This window comes from Brachyhypopomus gauderio, chromosome 9 (assembly GCF_052324685.1).
Source record: "Brachyhypopomus gauderio isolate BG-103 chromosome 9, BGAUD_0.2, whole genome shotgun sequence".
In the NCBI taxonomy this organism is placed as follows: domain Eukaryota; kingdom Metazoa; phylum Chordata; class Actinopteri; order Gymnotiformes; family Hypopomidae; genus Brachyhypopomus; species Brachyhypopomus gauderio.
In genome coordinates this window covers 20164419-20184236 of record NC_135219.1, presented here as the reverse complement: position 1 = coordinate 20184236, position 19818 = coordinate 20164419, and the positions used below count along the sequence as shown (strand labels likewise).

At 40.1% G+C, this 19818-nt stretch overlaps 3 protein-coding genes across 3 annotated transcripts; 1 reads left to right on the top strand and 2 right to left on the bottom strand.

Moving 5' to 3' along the window:
* Positions 1-665: 665 nt before the first annotated feature.
* On the bottom strand, positions 666-5663 carry ak7a (adenylate kinase 7a). Its single transcript, XM_077017813.1, has 18 exons — positions 5540-5663; positions 5310-5459; positions 5070-5178; positions 4896-4987; positions 4683-4793; positions 4513-4596; positions 4167-4255; positions 3979-4069; positions 3807-3884; positions 3497-3646; positions 3225-3353; positions 2936-3014; positions 2602-2730; positions 2436-2501; positions 2077-2274; positions 1610-1830; positions 1278-1436; positions 666-1174 (listed from the first exon to the last, which is right to left on the bottom strand). The coding sequence occupies exons 1-18, from the start codon at positions 5624-5626 to the stop codon at positions 1139-1141; spliced, it is 2058 nt and encodes a 685-aa protein (XP_076873928.1). The 5' UTR covers positions 5627-5663; the 3' UTR covers positions 666-1138.
* A 220-nt stretch (positions 5664-5883) lies between these two features.
* Positions 5884-11032, bottom strand: galca (galactosylceramidase a). Its single transcript, XM_077017812.1, has 17 exons — positions 10266-11032; positions 10113-10181; positions 9951-10014; positions 9185-9298; positions 8939-9078; positions 8812-8850; positions 8515-8642; positions 8275-8430; positions 8040-8164; positions 7799-7926; positions 7627-7716; positions 7451-7540; positions 7159-7303; positions 6832-7012; positions 6488-6648; positions 6308-6384; positions 5884-6220 (listed from the first exon to the last, which is right to left on the bottom strand). Exons 1-17 carry the CDS (start codon positions 10395-10397, stop codon positions 6077-6079), a joined length of 1983 nt encoding a protein of 660 aa, XP_076873927.1. The 5' UTR covers positions 10398-11032; the 3' UTR covers positions 5884-6076.
* Positions 11033-13423: 2391 nt separating this feature from the next.
* lgals8a (galectin 8a) lies at positions 13424-19569 on the top strand. Its single transcript, XM_077017811.1, has 9 exons — positions 13424-13842; positions 14341-14429; positions 14836-15043; positions 15703-15822; positions 16127-16177; positions 16579-16605; positions 17076-17164; positions 17352-17517; positions 17859-19569. The coding sequence occupies exons 1-9, from the start codon at positions 13804-13806 to the stop codon at positions 18006-18008; spliced, it is 939 nt and encodes a 312-aa protein (XP_076873926.1). The 5' UTR covers positions 13424-13803; the 3' UTR covers positions 18009-19569.
* Positions 19570-19818: the final 249 nt, after the last annotated feature.

Below are 19818 nucleotides of genomic sequence, written 5' to 3'. Positions count from 1 at the left end.
AATGTGTATATATACCACATTACTACAAATTAACATATGTAAAAGTAAACAGACTCAAACATCCTAAACTAAAGAAACAATTTTTTCTAATAGTCTTTGAAGTATGTTCAGCCACAAAATATAAGCCCAATATATTTTGCCCAATAGAATTCCACAAGGAATAAATCAGTGACATTTATAATACAGAGAAAATTTATCTCAAATTAGCCATATTGCCTGCATTTCGTGTTGATGTCTGAAAAAAAATAGAAAGCTCATAAAATTTTATCTTGTGATTACATTTTCACACATTACACACACACACACAAACACTTAGCTGGTGTCATTTCCCAGCCAGAAATCATGATGTGGCAGTTCAGTGATGGTAACATACGAAGGAATAAAAAATCCAACTGTGAGTAAGAATACTAGCGGGTTATGAATTTGAAGCATGGACGAAATTTTGATTTCACAGGTGGGGGGGGGGGGGGGGGACGGACACAAATGGCTTGAGAACTGGGGCACAGGGTTTACCAAAATCGGCTTTTGAAAAAGTGCAGGGGACATGTCCCCCCCCCCCCCCCCCCCCCCCCCCCCCAATTACGTCCGTGATTTGAACTGTAATATCTGAATTAATATGAAGGCAATGCAAATAAAAAAGATACTCATGTGGGTGGAGGGCTACTTTTTATTGTACTTAATAAACCAACAAGTGCTAAACTAATTTTACAGAGGATTTACGCAATGGGTGAAAAAAACAGTAAACATCAAAATTACTTACATTAAGAAATGAACAAGTTAAATAACTACATTTAAAAATAGAATTACTGTTTAAAACCCAAAATAACAATGCATCTCTGTTTGAATTCTTGCAGTCAAAGGGTTTAAGCCATAGCACTACATTTGCACTGGACACTCAAGAGATAGGGTGTGCGTTCAGCAAACTGCACACCTCAGCTTTCCAATTTCACTTGATCTTGCCTCAGAATAGCTGAAATACCTGGTTTTGTTAGTACTTAACCACTGCAGGACAAATATATAGTCCTTGATATTTTACGACTGTAAAGATGCTGGAAATATAATGCATAAAAAAGCATGTACAACATCAAGTCAGAAATGACTCATTTCGTCCATTCTAGATCTAGCCCAGAGCAGTTGACTAGTCTTCCAAGTTGTTCCTGAAAAGATATTCCGCCTAAAATGCAGATCAAAATTAAATGAGTACTTTAAAATACCCAATCTATATAAAAAAGTATTTAACAAAGGAGAACAAACCAAGACAATAATAAAGTCAGTACCAAAAATTCGACAGGGTCATCGGGCTTCACTTTGCAGCACTCCAGCAGGGCCCCGGTGAGTGTTGGTATGACGTTCTTCATCAGGTAGTGTCTCATGGGAATGGAGCGTGTCTCCAATAACTCCTGCTCCTGCTTCTTCACCTCTGTCACGTTTCTGCTCTATAGGGACGTGCAAAAAAAATAATAAAACAACTCTATGAATAGCTTCAAGCCACAAGACCTGCCGGTTTCACAGATTTCAGAGTCTAAAACAGGAACAGTGGCAAATTCAGAGGCTCTTGCAATCAAAGGGATTTTCTTCTCGTCATTCTGTGAGAATCTCTGGTTTTTACCCATTCCTCTTGCAGGACGCTCATTCTGGCCTTTTCTTCGGCCTCTCTGCATGCGCACTCTGCTGCCCCCTGCAGTCGCTGCTGGTACATAGCAGCAGCTCTTTTCTGGTCGTCTTCTGCCTGTTCTTCTGGGGTGGGACCATAGTTCATTGCCTTTCCCACTATCTGGACTATCTTCTTAATCACAGCATCATTCTCGGGGTCACTGGTGCTGTTGATATCTGCGGGGGGCAAATTTGGCTGACTATAAAATTAACATAAGCAACTGTTTTCAAAAAATACTTTGGAAAATCTGGTCTTGCAAACAGATAATTAAAAACACACAAAACATTTTTTGAATTTGAGTTTTGTCTAGAGACAAAAATGTTATTGTCGTGAGCTCTATAATCCTGAGGCTGGTGTTATTATTAACTATTCTCAATGAAAGGAAGTAGCACTTCTGGTTAAGTACAGATTACAACGCTGACCTATGTGCTCAGGATGGATCTCTAGCTCATCGAAATAGTTAAGCACGGTTTCATCCTCCGCATTCTCCTCCCTGAATCTGTTAAGGCGCTGCAGAAACTCATCCTGAGTGTAGTGCATGTTCTCTGCTACACTCTCCGGAAGGTTCTGCACACGCTCTGTTAGAAACTCATCAGTAGCATCCAGGGAGAAGATGTACTCTGTGAAGAAAAAGACCCAGTGTGCATTATTAGATCACGTACATAAATATTTGGTCATTACAGTTAATCAAAGTTGTGACATATTAGTCTATATTTATATATATCATAAACATTCTGAATGTATGTAAGGCAATACTTCAGTGCTTCTATTAATGACTAACCTGGTATTATATCTTTGTTAAATGGCTGCAATTTGAATCTGGACCCTTCCAGTTCCATGTCTTCATCTGAGACACATACCGCATGTTAAAAGTCTCAAATGTACCTTGGGAATTTAGGAAATATGCCTTTTTCTACTGGCCCACAGTGTTAATAAATGTGCCTCACCGTAGAAAAGATGTTTAGCTTGCTCAGAAGTACCGGGGTAACCATCCAAAACAAACCCTTGATTTCTACAAGGCTTCGAGTTCAGCTTCTCTCTGATGACCCGTAAAACATTCTGGTCATCCGATTGTCCTATACAAATACAGAAACTGCGTTGCTAAATTCTATATACGTTTTGTTGTATTCCTAAAATTAACAAAATGCAAACTGGTGATCCAATGGAGCAAAGTCCTCAAAGTATGCTTTATAGAAATTTGACAAAGGGAAGTGTAGATGACAAAGGGAAGTGTAGATGACAAAGGGAAGTGTAGATGCAGTCTTGGAAGGGATGCTACACCGTGGTGAGACAGACTGTCCTTCAGAGAGTCCACCTGCAATGCTTCATCACTCTCATTTTCCCCATCACCCATTTCTTCCTAATGCAAAAATATGTACATTTAACCCATTACCTCAAAAAATACAATTCCACAATACCTCAAACACCATACCTCAAAACACAAATCCATTTAGAGCAAGTATGTACACAGTTACCGTAATTAAAACCTTGTTGCTGAGGGCAAATAGTTTTAGTTCCATTCAATGGGAAAAAAATGTTTTCATGAACTTTTCCTATGAATCACACTGACCAGATGTTTGATTTTCTCTTCAAGGGCATCCTTGACTTTAATATGAGAGAGTTTATAATGCTTGCATAGTTTTGTTGCCACTGAACTCTTCCCAACAGCAGGGGGGCCAAGGAGACAGATCTTGAGGGGCTAGAGAGAAGGGAGTTAATCAAATGAACCATGACGCTGTTCTTAAGTAGTCATTCTCCTTACAGCTGATGCCTGAGAACAGCTGTGGTCTAACACTCCTTTGTGCTGAATAGTTTCAGAACTTGACATGCTCTCATACTTACTAGAAGCTGTCTGATCTCTTTGTACTCCTTCACAACACGGCTGATGTTGTCAATAAATCCAGATTCACACACCCAGAGCACATTTAGCATCTCTTTCAGGAAAACTGCCTCAAACCGAAGGTTTATACTCAGGCAATCCAGATCAGCTTTCTAGAAACAACCACATTTTTCTATTCATAGTGCTCCAAGGATTTCATTCGCAAATCCACGTTTATATGTACAGTTTAGTAATAGAGTCATCATTTTTGTCCATACCACCTACACAAAATAAGTAAACAATGCACTTTTTTCCTAAGGCTAAACTCGTTACCGTTAGTGCCTTTGTGAGGGATGCATTGTCTCTGGGGACTTTTTTAACTTCTCCAGGACCCAGAGCATATGCAATGGCCTGATAAATAGGGCACAAACCAAATTAGGCACATTAAATACAAACGATTTTATGCTATTTCTTTAAGATAGCAGAGAATGTAGAGAACTGTTACCTTTACAATATCTTCAAATGTATTCTTAGAGTCATCCACAGCAACAAAGTAGTGCTTTTTGGGGCTGTGATCAATTACGTTTTGCACTACCCTGTTGATAATTACACATTTAGAATAAACATGTGCCTGAAAAAAGCTTCAACCCTCAACACACACTACTACAATAAATATATATCAGTTCCACAAACCCAGCCAGATCGTTGACATGAATGGTAGGAATAACATTAGTGCCCGGCTCCAAAATCGGGATACTGCTCCACTCTCCAAGCCAAGATGCCTGACATAATTGTTAAAAACAAATAATAAGCTTCAGATTACACATTAACAATACCGAACCAGATATGACATTAGAGATCAGTATTGCATCCAGTCCCAGGGAGCACAGCATTTTCCTTCCCATGTTTGATGCTCGATCATACTTGATGCAGCTAACCAGGAGGAACAAGTCAAAACCATGAACCATGGAGTTCAGGATTTCCCAAAGACCTGAGCCAACAAATAGATAACACTCAAAATATTCATGAGTTAAAGTACCTTAAAGAAGAAGTGGAATATACCCTCACCCATGCCGTACTGCAGGCCTGCAGCCACAACGTAAGTGGCTAGCTTGGACCTTTTCTGAGGAGAATATTGTAAAGGGTATCAAAAAGAACCATTAAACTGTTGATGTATCATCAATGCACATATACGTATCGCTTTCTAACCGTTTTCCCCAACTTCAAGACTAGTTTCTCTGCGCTAGTTTGCTCTCTGAAGTTGGGATGTGGCCTTCTATGTCGATAGTCATCTTCAGTCAAAGGCATTTCGGGGTCATCCTAAGAAAAGAAAAAATTATGAATAATGTATTCTATTAAAAAAAAAATTATCATCAAAAATCATTACTTTCTCAACTGTGCATTAAATAACCGAACACTTACAGGAGCTGGTTTAGTCATGGCCCAGGTCATTAGCGTTGACACCAAAATGAACATCTTGGGACAACCAAAGTGTTCAATTTCACTGTGGAGGGCTGTAATAAGAAGATCTAGCATCCTGAAACACATCCCATTAAGGCCAAACAGAAAAGACTAGCTGTGGTAATAATTAATCACCTGAAATGGCCCACGTAGCTTCTTCTGTCACTTCTGCAGCCTCTGAGATGTTATAGACGATGATATCACATTTCATCAAACGTTGCAGAAGCTCATCTCGACTTAACGCCTGACACAAGGGAGTTCACGCAACTGGACGTTAACATGTAACCAGTTAGTTGGTTTTTTTTAGCTATTTTATCTTAATTTGCATGCATTTTAACTTTTATTTCTGCACATTGAAAACAGTTCGAGGCTCACAGAGTATTCTTCACACGCAAAACGTCGCGTCTTCTCGTCTTTGCTCGGAACACTGACGGTTCCGACGATCTGAAACTGGTCTCGCAGTTTTGAAACTTTCTCATCTTCATCTTCATCAAGAGACTCCCCGACCACACATGTGGACAGGTGCTGCAGTGCGAAGGCCACGGAGTTAATGCCCACTACACCTGCACCTACACATAAAATAATGGCTAATCTTAAGGGCTTACCTTGGCAATGTATTTCGACGAGTATGAATCGATGTCGTTGACAAAAACGCGTTTAACGCGGCGCATCTCTTTCTGGACGTCCGCCATGTTTCGTTACTAGGTAAACGTGTCGCGCGAACTCGGTTGCTAAGGAAGGACAGCATATTTTTTAAAATATTTTTTGCATATATATATATATATATATATATATATTTTTTTTTTGCTGATGCTGGTTGTACTCGGTTAAAGGAAGCTTGGTACAATTAGTCTGAATGAAACATGTTCTGAAACATAAAATCTTTATTAAAAATTGAAGGCATTCTCAATCTAAAAAAATTCAATAATCATTTGCATACAGTACAATGGAAAATTCACATTCAGTTAATTTATTGGAAACTCAGTTATCGTTGATTATAACGATTAACGTACATACATAAAAATATATTCACATCTACAGTTATATAAATGACATTTTTCGGTGATCTTTATTCTCAAACACGATAACTTTCAGTCTCATTCAAGTAGGCATATTTTAAATGTGCGTTTAAAGGCAGGGCATCAGTCTGCATCAACCATAAAGTTATCAAACTGTGCATACTCAAAAGAGCTTGTCCCTATTGCTGCCCACCCTTTTTGTGGTCGAAGAACCACAGCATTCTTCCAGAGAGGATAGCCATTTAGCATCCCAAAGGCAAAATCACCCTATTGGAGCAAAGTGCAATAGGAAAGAACATTAGGGGGAGACTACTATAAACAGATATGCAGTTCTATAAAGAATAAAACCTTTACCTTCACAGTGAGAGTTAATGTGTGCCATACACCCACTCTTGTCCCAGACAACCCTTCAGCAAGAACTCTCTGACCAGCTAGAAGAAGAAGTCGTCATTCAGTCTACTTTCAGAGAGCCGAGGCACACTGAGAAACACCATTATTACTGAAAACATCAGTGAGAAAAGAATGGCGACTCACCTAGGTCATTGGTTACTTTGTATGTGCCGTTTGCAAATACCCAAAAAAAAACACCCCTGGCGTTCTTGACAGATTCCCCTCCTTGGTCCACTCTGACTGCAAGGAACACTCCTCCTTTCTCCGTTTCAATGTAGACATCACAGGACACGGTCAGGTTTTGCCTGATGAAAAAACATGAATCCCATAGTATGCAAACAAAGGCAAATAAAGAATTTTGCTTGTACTTGTATTTAAATATAGAACTATTACCAGGTTACAAAATCAAATTTATGCTACTCTTTGCATTAACATACATTAGCATGCATTAACATGGCACATGCAGACGGGATCTGTAATAGACTCACCAGTTGTGGTCTCCTATGACAGTGATGGTCTGGTCAGCATCGTTAGCCCACGTTACTGGCCGCTGTGTGACCACCTGGCGCAAGGTGTACGCATGCATCCCTTCATCTGTAAGATTCCTGAAGTACTCAAACACTCCAGTTTGATCAGCAAAGTATGGAGCCTCTGAGAAAGGTGGGCTACCTGATCATGAAAGGAACATGAGGGAAAGAATGTTAGAAAGCTTAATCTACAGAATGGTTATAAAGTTAGAGCCATGCTTTTACCACTTACACCTTGCATTTCATTGTGTTGCCAATCAAGAGCATTAAGAACGTAAAGGAACGTACTGACATTAAAGTCATCAAAGTATTTCTTGGGAAATGACACAGGATCTGGAGGACCAGGGTAGAGGCCTTTTTGTCCAGTGGTGACTGTTGTGATTGTATAAATTTCATCAACATCCAGTTGCAAGGTAAAATATCCATTGATAACCTACAGATAAATTAAGAAATGTGGCGATACAAGGACACCATTTATAACATGGCATACAAGGATGATAATTTTTTAAGATATTAAGAATTAAAATATCATGATCTTCCTTTTTTTTTTTTTTTAAAGAATCCAAGGAGTCATTTTTACCTTAATGGGAGTGATGTTCTGGAAGAGTGTGTTACTTTTGTTCTCAAAATGTAATTTTGAGTACCACTGCTGGAGCACAGTGAGTGCAGCCTAAAAACCATCATAGTTTTAAATAAATTAACATTATAGTTAATGAATAATGGTCTGGAAGTCTTACAAGGAGTCACGACACTTACAAAGGAACCTTTGAGCTGAAATGTTGCTTTCTGTGGAGAAACAGTATATGGTGGAAGCGAAGGCCGTATGCACTCTGAGTGATTGTGGGTCTGCAAAAAGAGGAAGAAAAAGTCCTGCATCATCTAAACTCGTGAAATGTCACAAGACAGAAGGAAAATGCAAAGCACCCACCATAGTCTCTATTATAATTGTGAGGTTCCCATTGCCATCTGTTAATGTGACGTAACTTCCACCATAACTGAGGTGCCCCACGGTCTGCAGATAGGTCCAACCCGGTTGCGCAAACTGAGTAGTGTGAGCTACACAGATTGGAGTACATGGAAAAGAAGAAATACAAAAAGGACCTGTAGATTGCTTGACATTTTGAACTTTGCCCTTTTTGTGACCTCACTACCACAGGTCGTAAAATTACCAGTTATCCATATTGGAGATTCCACAACGTAATTCCCACTCCACGGCTCTTCTGCAGTCATCAAACCATCTCGTCCAAAAGACAGATCCTCATAATAACTTGCAATCAGATTCCAGGATATAGTCCTAATTTATTAAAAGAGATGCCCAAAATAGATAGTTTGAGAGTCACTTAATATATTTATTACTGGGAAATGAAAACAAACAGAAATAACACAACAGCGTATTCTACTCACGAGGTCATTCTTCCATTTACATAATTCTGGTTAAGAATACGTGCCCAACATCCCGCACCAATGTTATTATTAAATGTGCTGTAATCTTCAGAGGACCAGAGCGCCTTGCCCGTTATCAATGCCTCCTTGACTGTCGTGGTACCTGGGTAGTGAACCCTGGCAACAAAACAAAAATCATACTGTGACACAAATCACGTAATAAAAGTATTTATGTGTAATTGGTTCTGGACACATTCTTACCCTATGATGTCAACAGCATCATTGAGATATGGATCAATAAGCATGGCTTCTGAAATGTCCCAGTTTCCATCTGCTGCTATGATGCCTACGCCTGTTAAACCAGCTCGGTCTAATGTATCTCGAAGTACCTGGACAGCCACAGTGCAAAACAGAAGAGATAGCATTTGCAAATAAACATGTGCAATTAACTTTTTGTTGTTGCTTCTTTAACTACTCACCAAATTCTCAAATTATATATTGATTTAAAAGAAATTGAAAGAATGTAGTTTTGGGGAAAAAAAAACAACAGTTTCTTACCGTTATATACTTTACATTATAGTCTTTTTCATTCCAGATCTTTAAAAAAATGAAAATTGTATGGTTAAATATAAGCATGTATAGAAAATCTGTGAAGATGCAGCATAACAGAACACTTACAACATACCCCTATGTAATTGATATCAAGGCCATGATATTGTTTTGCTCCAATCACCCAGGAAACAACGTATTTAGCAGTAATGTTTGGAAATATGTACGGCCATTTGCTGCCTTGGCTAACCCATCCTGGGAATGCCCACGGCAGACCTGAAACCCCCAAAAAAGAGAAGATCGACCGCCATCAGAGGAGTCAGATACATAAGATGATTTTGTAATTTTTCTCAGCAAGATCTACCGTCTTATTAGATCCTACCAATAAGAATGATGTTTGGGTTTCTCTTCTTGGCCTCCTTCATTAACCACCATTCATAACCACGAAAATAGTTCTCATCATTCTCATCGTGCATGTGAGATGGTTCGGTTCCATCTATAATGGAAAGAAATTCACATGGACGGATAAACAAATGCATGAATAGACACTGAAATCTAAACAGTATGCACTCAGCCTTTAAATGAGTGAAAATTTCGTTTGTACTTGACTGTACACTCAGAGTCCTAACGTACAGAAAAAAAACCCATGTTGTGCATGGTTGGAAAATGAAAAAAATTTAAGGCAACATGTTCATTTAATCACTCATATCCATTTCACTGGAGACATATAATGGTCATTTGGGATTTTCAGATGTTATTTTGTATAGCAGCTGATAGGTTTGAGTGTGTCCATACTTGACACTCTCAAACCCATCAGTATTTCTCAATGATGCTAAGATGAAAAGAGTAAAAAAAATAAGCACACTTTCTATGTCGTAGGTTTTGTCAGCTGAAACCTATCATTTATTGTCTGCTGAAGACTACAATATGTTGTAAATTCTGCTCAAAGCCTGTACTAAAACCGCCAATAAAAAGGTCTATAGTACTCACAAACCTGACATCCATGTGATCAAACCTGACTAACCTGAAACCATGTGACAATCAGCTGACTGGCACTTTCGTAACTGTAACAAAGATTTATGTTGTAGTATAGCGTTCATTTTCATATCTTCACTAAAAATGACCGCTTTACCACTTTCATTTTTTACCTGTAGTTTGAGCATCGCCACCAATTTCCACTTTAAGGATATGTAGTGATGCTCCAAAGTTAGGCTAGGAGAAAACGCCAACCATCGTATTAAACATAGTACTCACTACAATTTTACAAAGTCTCAACAACAAATGTGCAGTTTAGTTCAGTGTCCCACTACCTTGAACAAATAGTCCAGTATTTGACTTCGATATGGTTCGTCGTAGTTGATCAACAGTCGTGAAGTGGCCTAAAAACAAAAGACGCCACTTTTCCCTCTTGGAAGTTCATTCAAATACGCAGTGAATTCGTGAATTTGAGAGATAAATCTTACGCCTCCGCCACTCAAGCCGCCTATACCGTCAAACCGTCTCCCCAGCCCGGGTCTGTCGTCCACCATGTAGAAGTCAGCGGCGCTTAAACCAATACAGGGTAAAAGAAATAAGAGCAGACTACGAGCGGACATCGCGGCTGCCTCTTCAAACCCAGCACAACGTGTTGCTCACGCAGCAGAACCAGCAACGGACACACACCCCACCGGACGGCATGAAGTCAGAAGTCCAGGATGAAGTCAGTAGTCCAGGATGAAGTCAGTAGTTCAGGATGAAGTCAGTAGTTCAGGACGAAGTCAGTAGTCCAGCCTGAAGTCAGTAGTCCAGGATGAAGTCAGTAGTTCAGCCTGAAGTCAGTAGTCCAGGATGAAGTCAGTAGTCCAGCATGAAGTCAGTAATTCAGCCTGAAGTCAGTAGTCCAGGATGAAGTCAGTAATTCAGCCTGAAGTCAGTAGTCCAGCATGAAGTCAGTAGTCCAGGATGAAGTGAGTAGTTCAGCGAGATGCATCCAATTGCACAGCCGGAGAGCCAACTGCAGTTCTAGACCTGCAGTTTTAGACCTGCAGTTCTAGACGTGCTGTAGTTTTAGACATGCGCCACCTAGCGGCTCGGAATGTAGCTAACGACAGCCAACTGCAGTTCTAGACCAGCAGTTCCAATGCATGCCGTAGGCTCAGGGGCTTGTATATTGTAATAATCCATTGTATAAAGAGTTTATTTGTTAAATATGCCCATTGATTCTCAATTGTTTTAGCCAAATCTCTAACATTTGACAAGTTTTAAACGATAATCTACACCACATTTTGTATTTAAATAGAAGTAGTACGCCTCATTTTCCCTGTTCTTTTAGGGAGTTTGGATTAATTTTGTCATTTACACACACAGCTTGTCTCCTGAAGATATTTTATTTTTAATTATACCACAGTTAGTTCCGACCCTACAATGTGATTGGCTGAGAGGCGATCTAGGAGTGCCAATATTACATGTTATAGCACTGTAACCGAAGCTCTCCATGTATTACTCCGCCACATACAGGTAACCTAGCAACGAAGCGGCGTTTACAAGCCAAACAGCGCAACTACAAACAAGTATCAAAAGTATCAAAATGAATTACACGGATTTAATTAAATCTATTGGCTTCGAAACCATTTGTTTCGATCTGAAACTGGAGGATGACGTTATAAATGACCAGCCTGATTCCTCCAATGAGCCTCCAAGGTTTGTCATGCTTACAAATAATGATTTGGATGAGCTGGAAATGCAGAAAAACGAAATTAATACCGTTAAACAAACGTCCTGGGCTCTTAATGTATTTACATCCTGGTTAAAGAGCAACGACACTGCAGTCGATTTTAGTATTAACAACAAAAATGAAATGAATCAGCTTTTACGACGTTTTTATGGATCCGTCAGAAACGTGAAGGGAGAGTTATATGGCATCAGCAGCTTCGTTGGTTTAGAGCTGGACTGAACATATACCTGAACGAATCAGCTGTGGATGGTCAATAATTGTACTTTATTTTTAATAAATACAACTTTATCAACAGTTGTTTTTGTGTATATTTACCTCTATAATATTTATTGGGTAAGGCTGTTCCAGTGTTGTGTAAGTTTAGCAGCGAGCCATTGAATGGAACTATTTTAACTGGCGGAGTGTTTTTAACCAAACAGGTCGTATTTTCTCGTCCTCTTTTACTCAAAATCTTTCAATAAACAGCGATAATGGAACTGTGGTATAATCGCAATAATACACTCGAGGTTCGTGCTATAACGGGTAATATCGGCACTGCTGTGCTGATCTACGGCACGAGGCCGCAGCACAGCAGTGCCGATATTACCCGTTATAGCACTCCCTCTCGTGTATTATTGCGTCATTAAACTACTGGATTACTGGCATAGGCTATTTTATATTAAATCAGCAAAAATTGCATAATGTCCGGATGCTTTCAGTGAGTAAGCATACGTTTCCAGAATGTTAGGAGTGATTTATTTTACTTGTATACCTTCATTGGCATGCAACTAGCAAATATTATGTGATACTTGGGGTTTTTCGCTCACACGCCACACATCCGATTTCTCACGCCGAAAAAAAATCTAGTTTATTTACCTCTCTCTCTCTCTCTCTCTCTCTCTCTCTATATATATATATATATATATATATATATATATATATATATATATATATATATATATATATATATATATATATATATATATATATGATTCAATGAGTTACCAGTTCGCTCTGGCGCAAACACTGGCGATCGATCGATCGATCGCTATATAATACTTAATTTTTGTCCATTTTACGTTCGCCACCCCCCCCCCCCCCCCCGCAACAACTTACGTTCGCAGGACTAGCATTTCTCTCAAAGTCGAAGTAGCTATAAAGTAGCCATAAAGGTAGCCAGAGACACACTAACGCTAGCCAGATTCATCCTTCATGACATAAACATTGCGATAACACAAAAATGTTACATTTACATTTATGGCATTTAGCAGACTAAATATATGTCTATCATATATTAATATGCTCAATTGTATCAATATTCAGAACATAGTCTGGGTTCTTATGGGTTAATAATGATGGGGAAATGCTACTTTAGCTTGCTTACTACTTTTAGTATTAATAGTAGCGTAGTACGTGCTAATTTCCTTCCTTTAAGTTGTTTCAAATTTAATCAAAGCTACTAAATAGCCATAAAGGTAGCCAGAACTAATGAACTAAGACACACTAACGCTAGCCAGATTCATCACATAAACATTCATGACATAAACATTACGATAACCCAAAAATGACCTTCAGACATTATCATATATCTATCATATATTATTGCTGCTTATAAATATCATTCTTCCATCTGCTCCCGCGACATACTAAAACACTATCTGGATATTACGTTACATACATCTAAAACTACGGCACGTCTAGAACTGCAGGTCTAGAACTGCAGGTCTAGAACTGCAGGTCTAGAACTGCAGGTCTAGAACTGCAGGTCTAGAACTGCAGGTCTAGAACTGCAGGTCTAGAACTGCAGGTCTAGAACTGCAGGTCTAGAACTGCGGTTGGCTCTCCGGGTGTGCAATTGGATGATGTAGGGTTCAGCCTGCTGCTCACAGGGTTTTGTTTTTTTTTTTTTTTTTTTGCTTCCTTGTTTGACAGCGTGACGTTTTTTTTAAGGACACATTTCAGCATTTGTGGCTGCAAATGATATTGGACCAAAAAAACACACAATGTCGTGTGAAGGTTTCACGTTTGTAGAGAAACAGGACACTGTTGTGAACACCACGCCGTTCGTGGTATACACTGGGAAGATGAACGAGTGACTGTGCGGTTATCTTATTAAAAACGTAAAAGCAGGTTGAGTGTAACTCGGTTTCGTCGCGTTATTGTCATCGGCCACTTTTCGTCAGGAGCGTCGCTGATGAACGAGGAAGTTGATCTGTGTGGCACAACAACGTCTACGCTGGTCTACAACACAAGTTTGGGGGGTGTATTTGCTCTGAATACAGTAGGAGCCGTTGGGACAACACGGCGAAATGTCTGTGAGGAATCCGAAACAAACCGTTTTGAACCCGGTGAGAAAGATATTCTCTTGATATATTGTTAATATATTAATATATTGTTAACCAGTACTGTGGTTGAGAGTGCTACCTCAGGTAGCTACGTGGCTAGTTAGCTAATAGTCGGACCAGCAGTGGTAACTATAGTCAGATAATTGGCGTAGTTTGCCAAATAATGCGAGATACTGTTATTTGCACTTCATTTCACGTTTTCTGTCGCTGTCGTTGTTAACTGCTAATGTTTTGTCCTGTCTGTAAGAAAGTGCTAGCTAGCTGCTAACCCCAGCTATCTTCCTTACAACAGAAAACTTTCAAATGTGCTGGTGCTGTGCCTCGTTTAATGTGTTATTCACAATTAACCTCTTTTTAAAAATAGGTTTTTTGTCTTTTTGTTTATGTCGGGCAATGACTTCTCGGGGTGAATTGTGTAGCCACAGGACACTTTTTCGTGTTCATCTAACTTGGTGGAGAAACAAAGTTTTGATCCTATCCTGTTAATCTGATTATCCTCAGGCAATTCCGTTGGCTGTAACCATTCTGGGTGGACTACACCCAGGAGAAATTGTGCTTATTCAAGGGTCAGTGCCAAGTGAAGCAGACAGGTGGGTGATGCTCTGTGTGTCAGTATTTGTCCTATAATCTGCATTATGTTCACACACTGTGTTGGCACAGTTATCCAAGTTAAGTTAAACCTGCAAGTACTATGACAAATAAGTGATGTATAGTCATTATTAAAATGTACAGTACTGTAGCGTCTGTGTGGAAGAAGGACCAGATTATGTAATTTCAGCTCAAAGGATGGCTTTTTTTCCAATGGCATAGGCTTAAAATGTCTTACAGGGGGGAATAGAGGGACTAATCTACAAACACAGTTTTAAAACCGCCACAATTACACCTAAATCAGGACATGCAAATTCATCTATGGACCATTACATTAAACAAAAAGGGTTGATTCAGCTTGAAGGTAAGACTGAGCATTCAATCAAAGAGTGACACCGTTTCTTGTAGGTTTCAGGTGGATTTCACATGTGGGAGCAGTATTAAGCCCAGGGCAGATGTGGCCTTCCACTTTAACCCTCGCTTCAAGAAGTCCCAAATCGTGTGTAACACACTGCAGCATGAGCAGTGGGGCAAAGAGGACATCCACTATCAAATGCCCTTCAAGAAAGGAGCAGGTTTTGAGATCATCATATTGGTAGAGGAAGATATGTACAAGGTAAGGATGGCAATTATTGTTTAAAAGATTAAATGTATACAATTAAATTAAACAACAATTATCTTCTTGTCTAAAACAATTATATTCTTGTCTACAACAATAACAGGTCCGTTGGCTATGACAGTGAGGCTTATTCTGTAATCTGTATTATGATAAACCATATACTGAATCTGGAGGGCAGGAGCCTAAAAAGATGGGAAGAGGTTATAAAACTCTCTGCCTCAGAGTGACCGTGCAAGCTGGGTACATCCTGCTTCCCGTGTCGTATTTTGGCATCGATGTTAACCACGGAAACGGGTCGAGCTGGTCTCCGTCAGCACTTTTCTATGCTTGCGCTTTCGTGACCTCGCAGACTCACCATGACAACGACCCCTTCACTTAGTCAGAGTTCACAGGTTCGCGGTCCGGAGATTAAGAGCGGGCAAGATTAATAAGTTGTAAAGCCTTACTGTAAAAGAGTTGGTGTCCCTTTGCAGGCTGTCTCCTAAATTTGATAGGGCTAGTGGTTTTGGAACAGAATTTTAGCAAAGTGGAACTTTAGGTTTACTTAAACCTAAGGTGACGATTTCTTCACCTAATCTGTCCTCAGCCCACTGTTTCCCTGATATCCAAAGTGAATTTTCACTACTTGTGACTGCCATTTTAATCTTTATCTCCAGGTGGCAGTAAATGGTGCTCATGTGCTAGAATATAAGCACAGAGTAGATCTGGGCAAGGTGGATACGTTGGCAGTATCGGGGAAGGTTCAGATCCAGGCCATTGGATTCATTCCAAGTACAGTAAGTACCGGACATTACAATTGTGAGCTTCATCTTAATCTGTATGTAAAATAAAAGCACAAAGCACTCTTCCATTCTGCTGTCCATTACAGGTCATGCATGTTTTATGCAGCATGCAGTTTTACATTTGTAAACAAAGCTTAGCTGGTCTAGATGTGTTGGGGAGTTGAGCACATTCAGAAACAGGACCTGTCTGAGACGCTTTGAATAGGAAGCAACATTTTGGCTCTTGCCAAAGATATTAAGTGTTTGCTTTGGACTGCGGTCCATGAATTTGCTGTGAAGGCCATGTCTTTGTTCACAGAACTCAGCTGTTTCTTTAGCAGCGGTGGCTAAGCCAGGGATTCAGGCTGATGTGAGTGGAATTCCTTTTGTTTGCAGCTTTGCTTTGGTTTCTGTCTGTTTCTTTGTGTGCATGAATACATTCAGCAGTTTCTTATTTGTATAGTCTGCATAACAACCCGTAAGCTCTGCCCAAATCTAAATCGCTCACAATCGGCACTGATTTCATGTGGAAATGGTTCGCAATCTAAGGTCTCAATCATACGCAGTTCCAGTCACTGGTTCATAATTGAGCCCTTTATGTGCCAGATCAGTTGTGTAAGGCCAGAAAAAGCAACAGAACGCTCACGGATAGACACAGAGAGCCTGCTGTGTGATTGGATACCCTCCTACCAGGATTAGCCTTTTTCCTCTGTACTGTAACAGTGAAGGCAGCCTTTGAACACACTCTCTGTGTACTACTCTATCTTGCAGGCCATGCTGCCAGAATCACATGATATGGTGAGTCCTTGTCACTCTGAAACATACATACATAATATACAGGAGATAATGGTAACATGCAGGAGATATACTTGAACCTAAAGAAGGAACTAGAGAGAATGTGGAAGATTTATTGTGATGGGGAACAGAGAACCTTAAAGCTGGAGAAGAGGCTACAACAGATCCCAGGAGTGACGTTAGTGTCCGTCCAGAAGAGTGCAGTCCTAGGGACAGCAACACTGACCGCAACAGTCAGACCCTTCAGACTGCAGGGTCTCTGGTAGGACGCTGGAGTATAAATGGGGAAGAACATGATTTGACTATTTTGATCAGAGGTCCTGTAAGAGGAGGTTTTGTGAGCAAAGTGCTTCTGAAGCTCTAGAAAAGCTCCGGGAAGCTCTTTTTAGCATCAATTTAGGCCGTAGCGAGCAAAATGTGGGATCCGACCTAAGACGAGCTGTCATCTTGAAGCTTCTGTGCTTGCATGTTAGAGTCTTCCTTATAGACGAAAACTAATGAAGGGGCTGAGTCCAGGACACACGATCACAATCAAGGGACAGATTGGTGTCTATTCTCACAGGTATGAACCAGGGGAATGTTGTGACCAAGTAATACATGTCTAACATATATTGTTTGAGGACATGCAAAGCCACCTTAGATTATGAATTCATGAATGAATAGCAATGATTCATGAATTATTTACTGATTTCTTAACTTTTCTGTTTTTTGTTTGTTTTTGTTTTTTCCCTATGCGCAACTGTATGCAGCTTCGCTGTAAACCTGCACGTTAAAGGCTCCGAGGACATTGCGCTGCACCTTAACCCGCGGCTTAAGACCAGTGTGTTTGCTCGTAACTCCTACCTGTCCCAGTGCTGGGGTCCAGAGGAGACCGCCCTAGCCAGCTTCCCCTTCCTGCCGGGGGAATACTTTGAGGTAAGCACAGCCGCAATACTGAAACCATTTGCACCTTCTCTGCGTGAAAATATCAGTTTGCTTTTGAACATACAAAATACACAGTGGGAGAAAAGTGGGAAATTGTGTTCTAATGAGAATCCAATTTTTCCAGTAATGGATACCAAGCTCTTCATGGACCTGGCTCATAGGGTCCTAGCTTCACTAACTCCCTCGAGTTTAGTTAAAGAACGTTCTCCGAGCGGGAGCAATTAACGCTCAAGTAGCTTCCCTGAGCAGCACTGGAGCGGAGGAGACCGCTGACTCCTCATCACTGATGCCGTTTTCCCGCCTTTTTTTCCCGCCCCCCCCCCACGTCCCAGATGATCATTCTGTGTGAGGCGCAGCAGTTTAAAGTGGCGGTGAACGGGACTCACCAGCTGAGCTATAAACACCGCGTGCAGGACCTCGGCTGCGTGGACGAGCTGGAAATCATGGGCGACCTACAGCTGCTCGACGTTAAGTTGTGGTGACCGATCGCGGTCACGTCACATGACCGAGCTGAGCTCCACAGCCAGACCAAGCTGCATAACCTCTTAAGCACCTTTAACAAAGCAAAAATGAATGTCAATGAAGCCTTTAAGCCTTGGGGTCAGGTGGGGGAGTTGTTGTTGTTGTAGTTTGGTTCCTTCTCTTTTGTTGTGTATGGAACGTGGTGTGTGTGTGTGTGTGTGTCTCAGTTTGTGGATTCGAGTGGGTTGTCTCATATCATGCATACCTGTACCATATAGACTAAACATACCAGAACTGCATTATTTTGACCATGTTCGTAAAGCTAGTTCATTAATCCGATTAAAGAACATGTTGATTTGTCAAAGACATTATAGCACTTACCTTAGGTTGATCAGACCAGATGAAGCACACCATATCCAAACTTCGCTTGTAGGGTGCAGTAAAATGTTACGTTCATTTGCAATATGATAGTGGAAAGAATAGTACTGTGATACCTATGAATAAATAATATATTCTGCAACTCTGTTTCACAAAGTGGGGAATGCAGTGGAATTCAGAAACCTGCTAAATCTCAGCGGATGCAGTCAAAATGAGATACTAATTCTGAATTCTGTGAGGTGTGTCTGCTGTGCTCTACTAGTGATGCCATTCTCAGTATGTCTAATAAAAGATGTGGTAGTAGCAATAATATACAATATGGTGAATACTATAATTACTGAAAATTACAGCTTAAAAGAATTCACCTCTCCTTCATTTTAAACTCAAGTACCTAACCTTATGTACATATGGCTCTTAGCTGAGTTATATATACTGTGCTGTCTTGATATAGTGTTTGATATTGCTTAAGGACAGTAATCCAGAGAAACATCTCAATCAGACCCATAGAGAGACCAAATAAGCGAAGCACAGATTCAGATCAGGGAAGCATCAAAGAGTGGGACTGGTACTGAAGGTCTTCTGAATCCCAGTACTCTGAACTGCTAGACCTTCAGCTGTGTGAATTTCACACATCACCGGCTTATTTCATCCTGCTTAGGACACCAGAAGATTGTTATGAGGATCCAGGTTTAGCATTTCTGATCATTAAAACCGAATGTCATATCTTTAATTAAGAGAGAGGATTGGACGCCATGTTCACTAATCATCATTTAGGAGGCTATGAGGTACAGAGGATGAAAGTATGTAAAAGAGAAAAGGCTTGTTCATGTACTTCATACTGACTTCTTAACAAAGTACTGAGTGAATTTAATCTTCAGGGGGCACTTTTCAAAGAGCTCTACACTTAAAGGTCATCAGGGAGTCCTTGTCCACTAATGGCAGTTTGATTCTATGCAAGTTTCTGTCAGTCTGGAGTCTTTGTATGCACAATTCTGCTGTCCATGGCTATTTAGGTCCTAATCAGTAAATACTAAATTGGGTCAGGTCCACTTTAGGGCTAGATCTAAGTACTGCTTCTAGGGGTCTGTTTTACTGTTGCTTTGGATTACTAGAACTGGTGTTTTTGTTAAAATACTTGTTTAAAATGTATGTTGTATGCAGTGTTCTAACTGAATTCCCTGTATAAATTATACCATTATGTTACTTTTGGCCTTTGTGGTATTTCTTACATTGATTTCTTATACTGAGAAATATTATAAATTTGACTTACAAAAATTGAAAATGTAGGGTTTTGCCTGTTTAGTGTCTATAAAACAAACTCATTACCTCAAATAATCTTGCTGGGCCTTTTCCCACAAGTGATGTAATTGTATAGGCTACCTACCTCTGCTACCTGTTATTTGCTCATTTACTGTTGTATGTTTGCCAATCACAAAGTTATTAGGACGCTAA

Coding starts and splice junctions, on each gene's coding strand:
- ak7a (XM_077017813.1), bottom strand. CDS start 5,626: ATGGCGGACGTCCAGAAAGAGATGCGCCGCGTTAAACGCGTTTTTGTC. Junction 3,647..3,806: donor CCCTCACAAAGGCACTAACG/GTAACGAGTTTA, acceptor GGTTGTTTCTAG/AAAGCTGATCTGGATTGCCT. Junction 2,275..2,435: donor TAACAAAGATATAATACCAG/GTTAGTCATTAA, acceptor TTTTCTTCACAG/AGTACATCTTCTCCCTGGAT.
- galca (XM_077017812.1), bottom strand. CDS start 10,397: ATGTCCGCTCGTAGTCTGCTCTTATTTCTTTTACCCTGTATTGGTTTA. Junction 8,165..8,274: donor GTAAATGGAAGAATGACCTC/GTGAGTAGAATA, acceptor TTAATAAATTAG/GACTATATCCTGGAATCTGA. Junction 7,013..7,158: donor CTTTGATGACTTTAATGTCA/GTACGTTCCTTT, acceptor TTTCATGATCAG/GTAGCCCACCTTTCTCAGAG.
- lgals8a (XM_077017811.1), top strand. CDS start 13,804: ATGTCTGTGAGGAATCCGAAACAAACCGTTTTGAACCCG. Junction 15,044..15,702: donor TAGAGGAAGATATGTACAAG/GTAAGGATGGCA, acceptor CTTTATCTCCAG/GTGGCAGTAAATGGTGCTCA. Junction 17,518..17,858: donor TGCCGGGGGAATACTTTGAG/GTAAGCACAGCC, acceptor CCCACGTCCCAG/ATGATCATTCTGTGTGAGGC.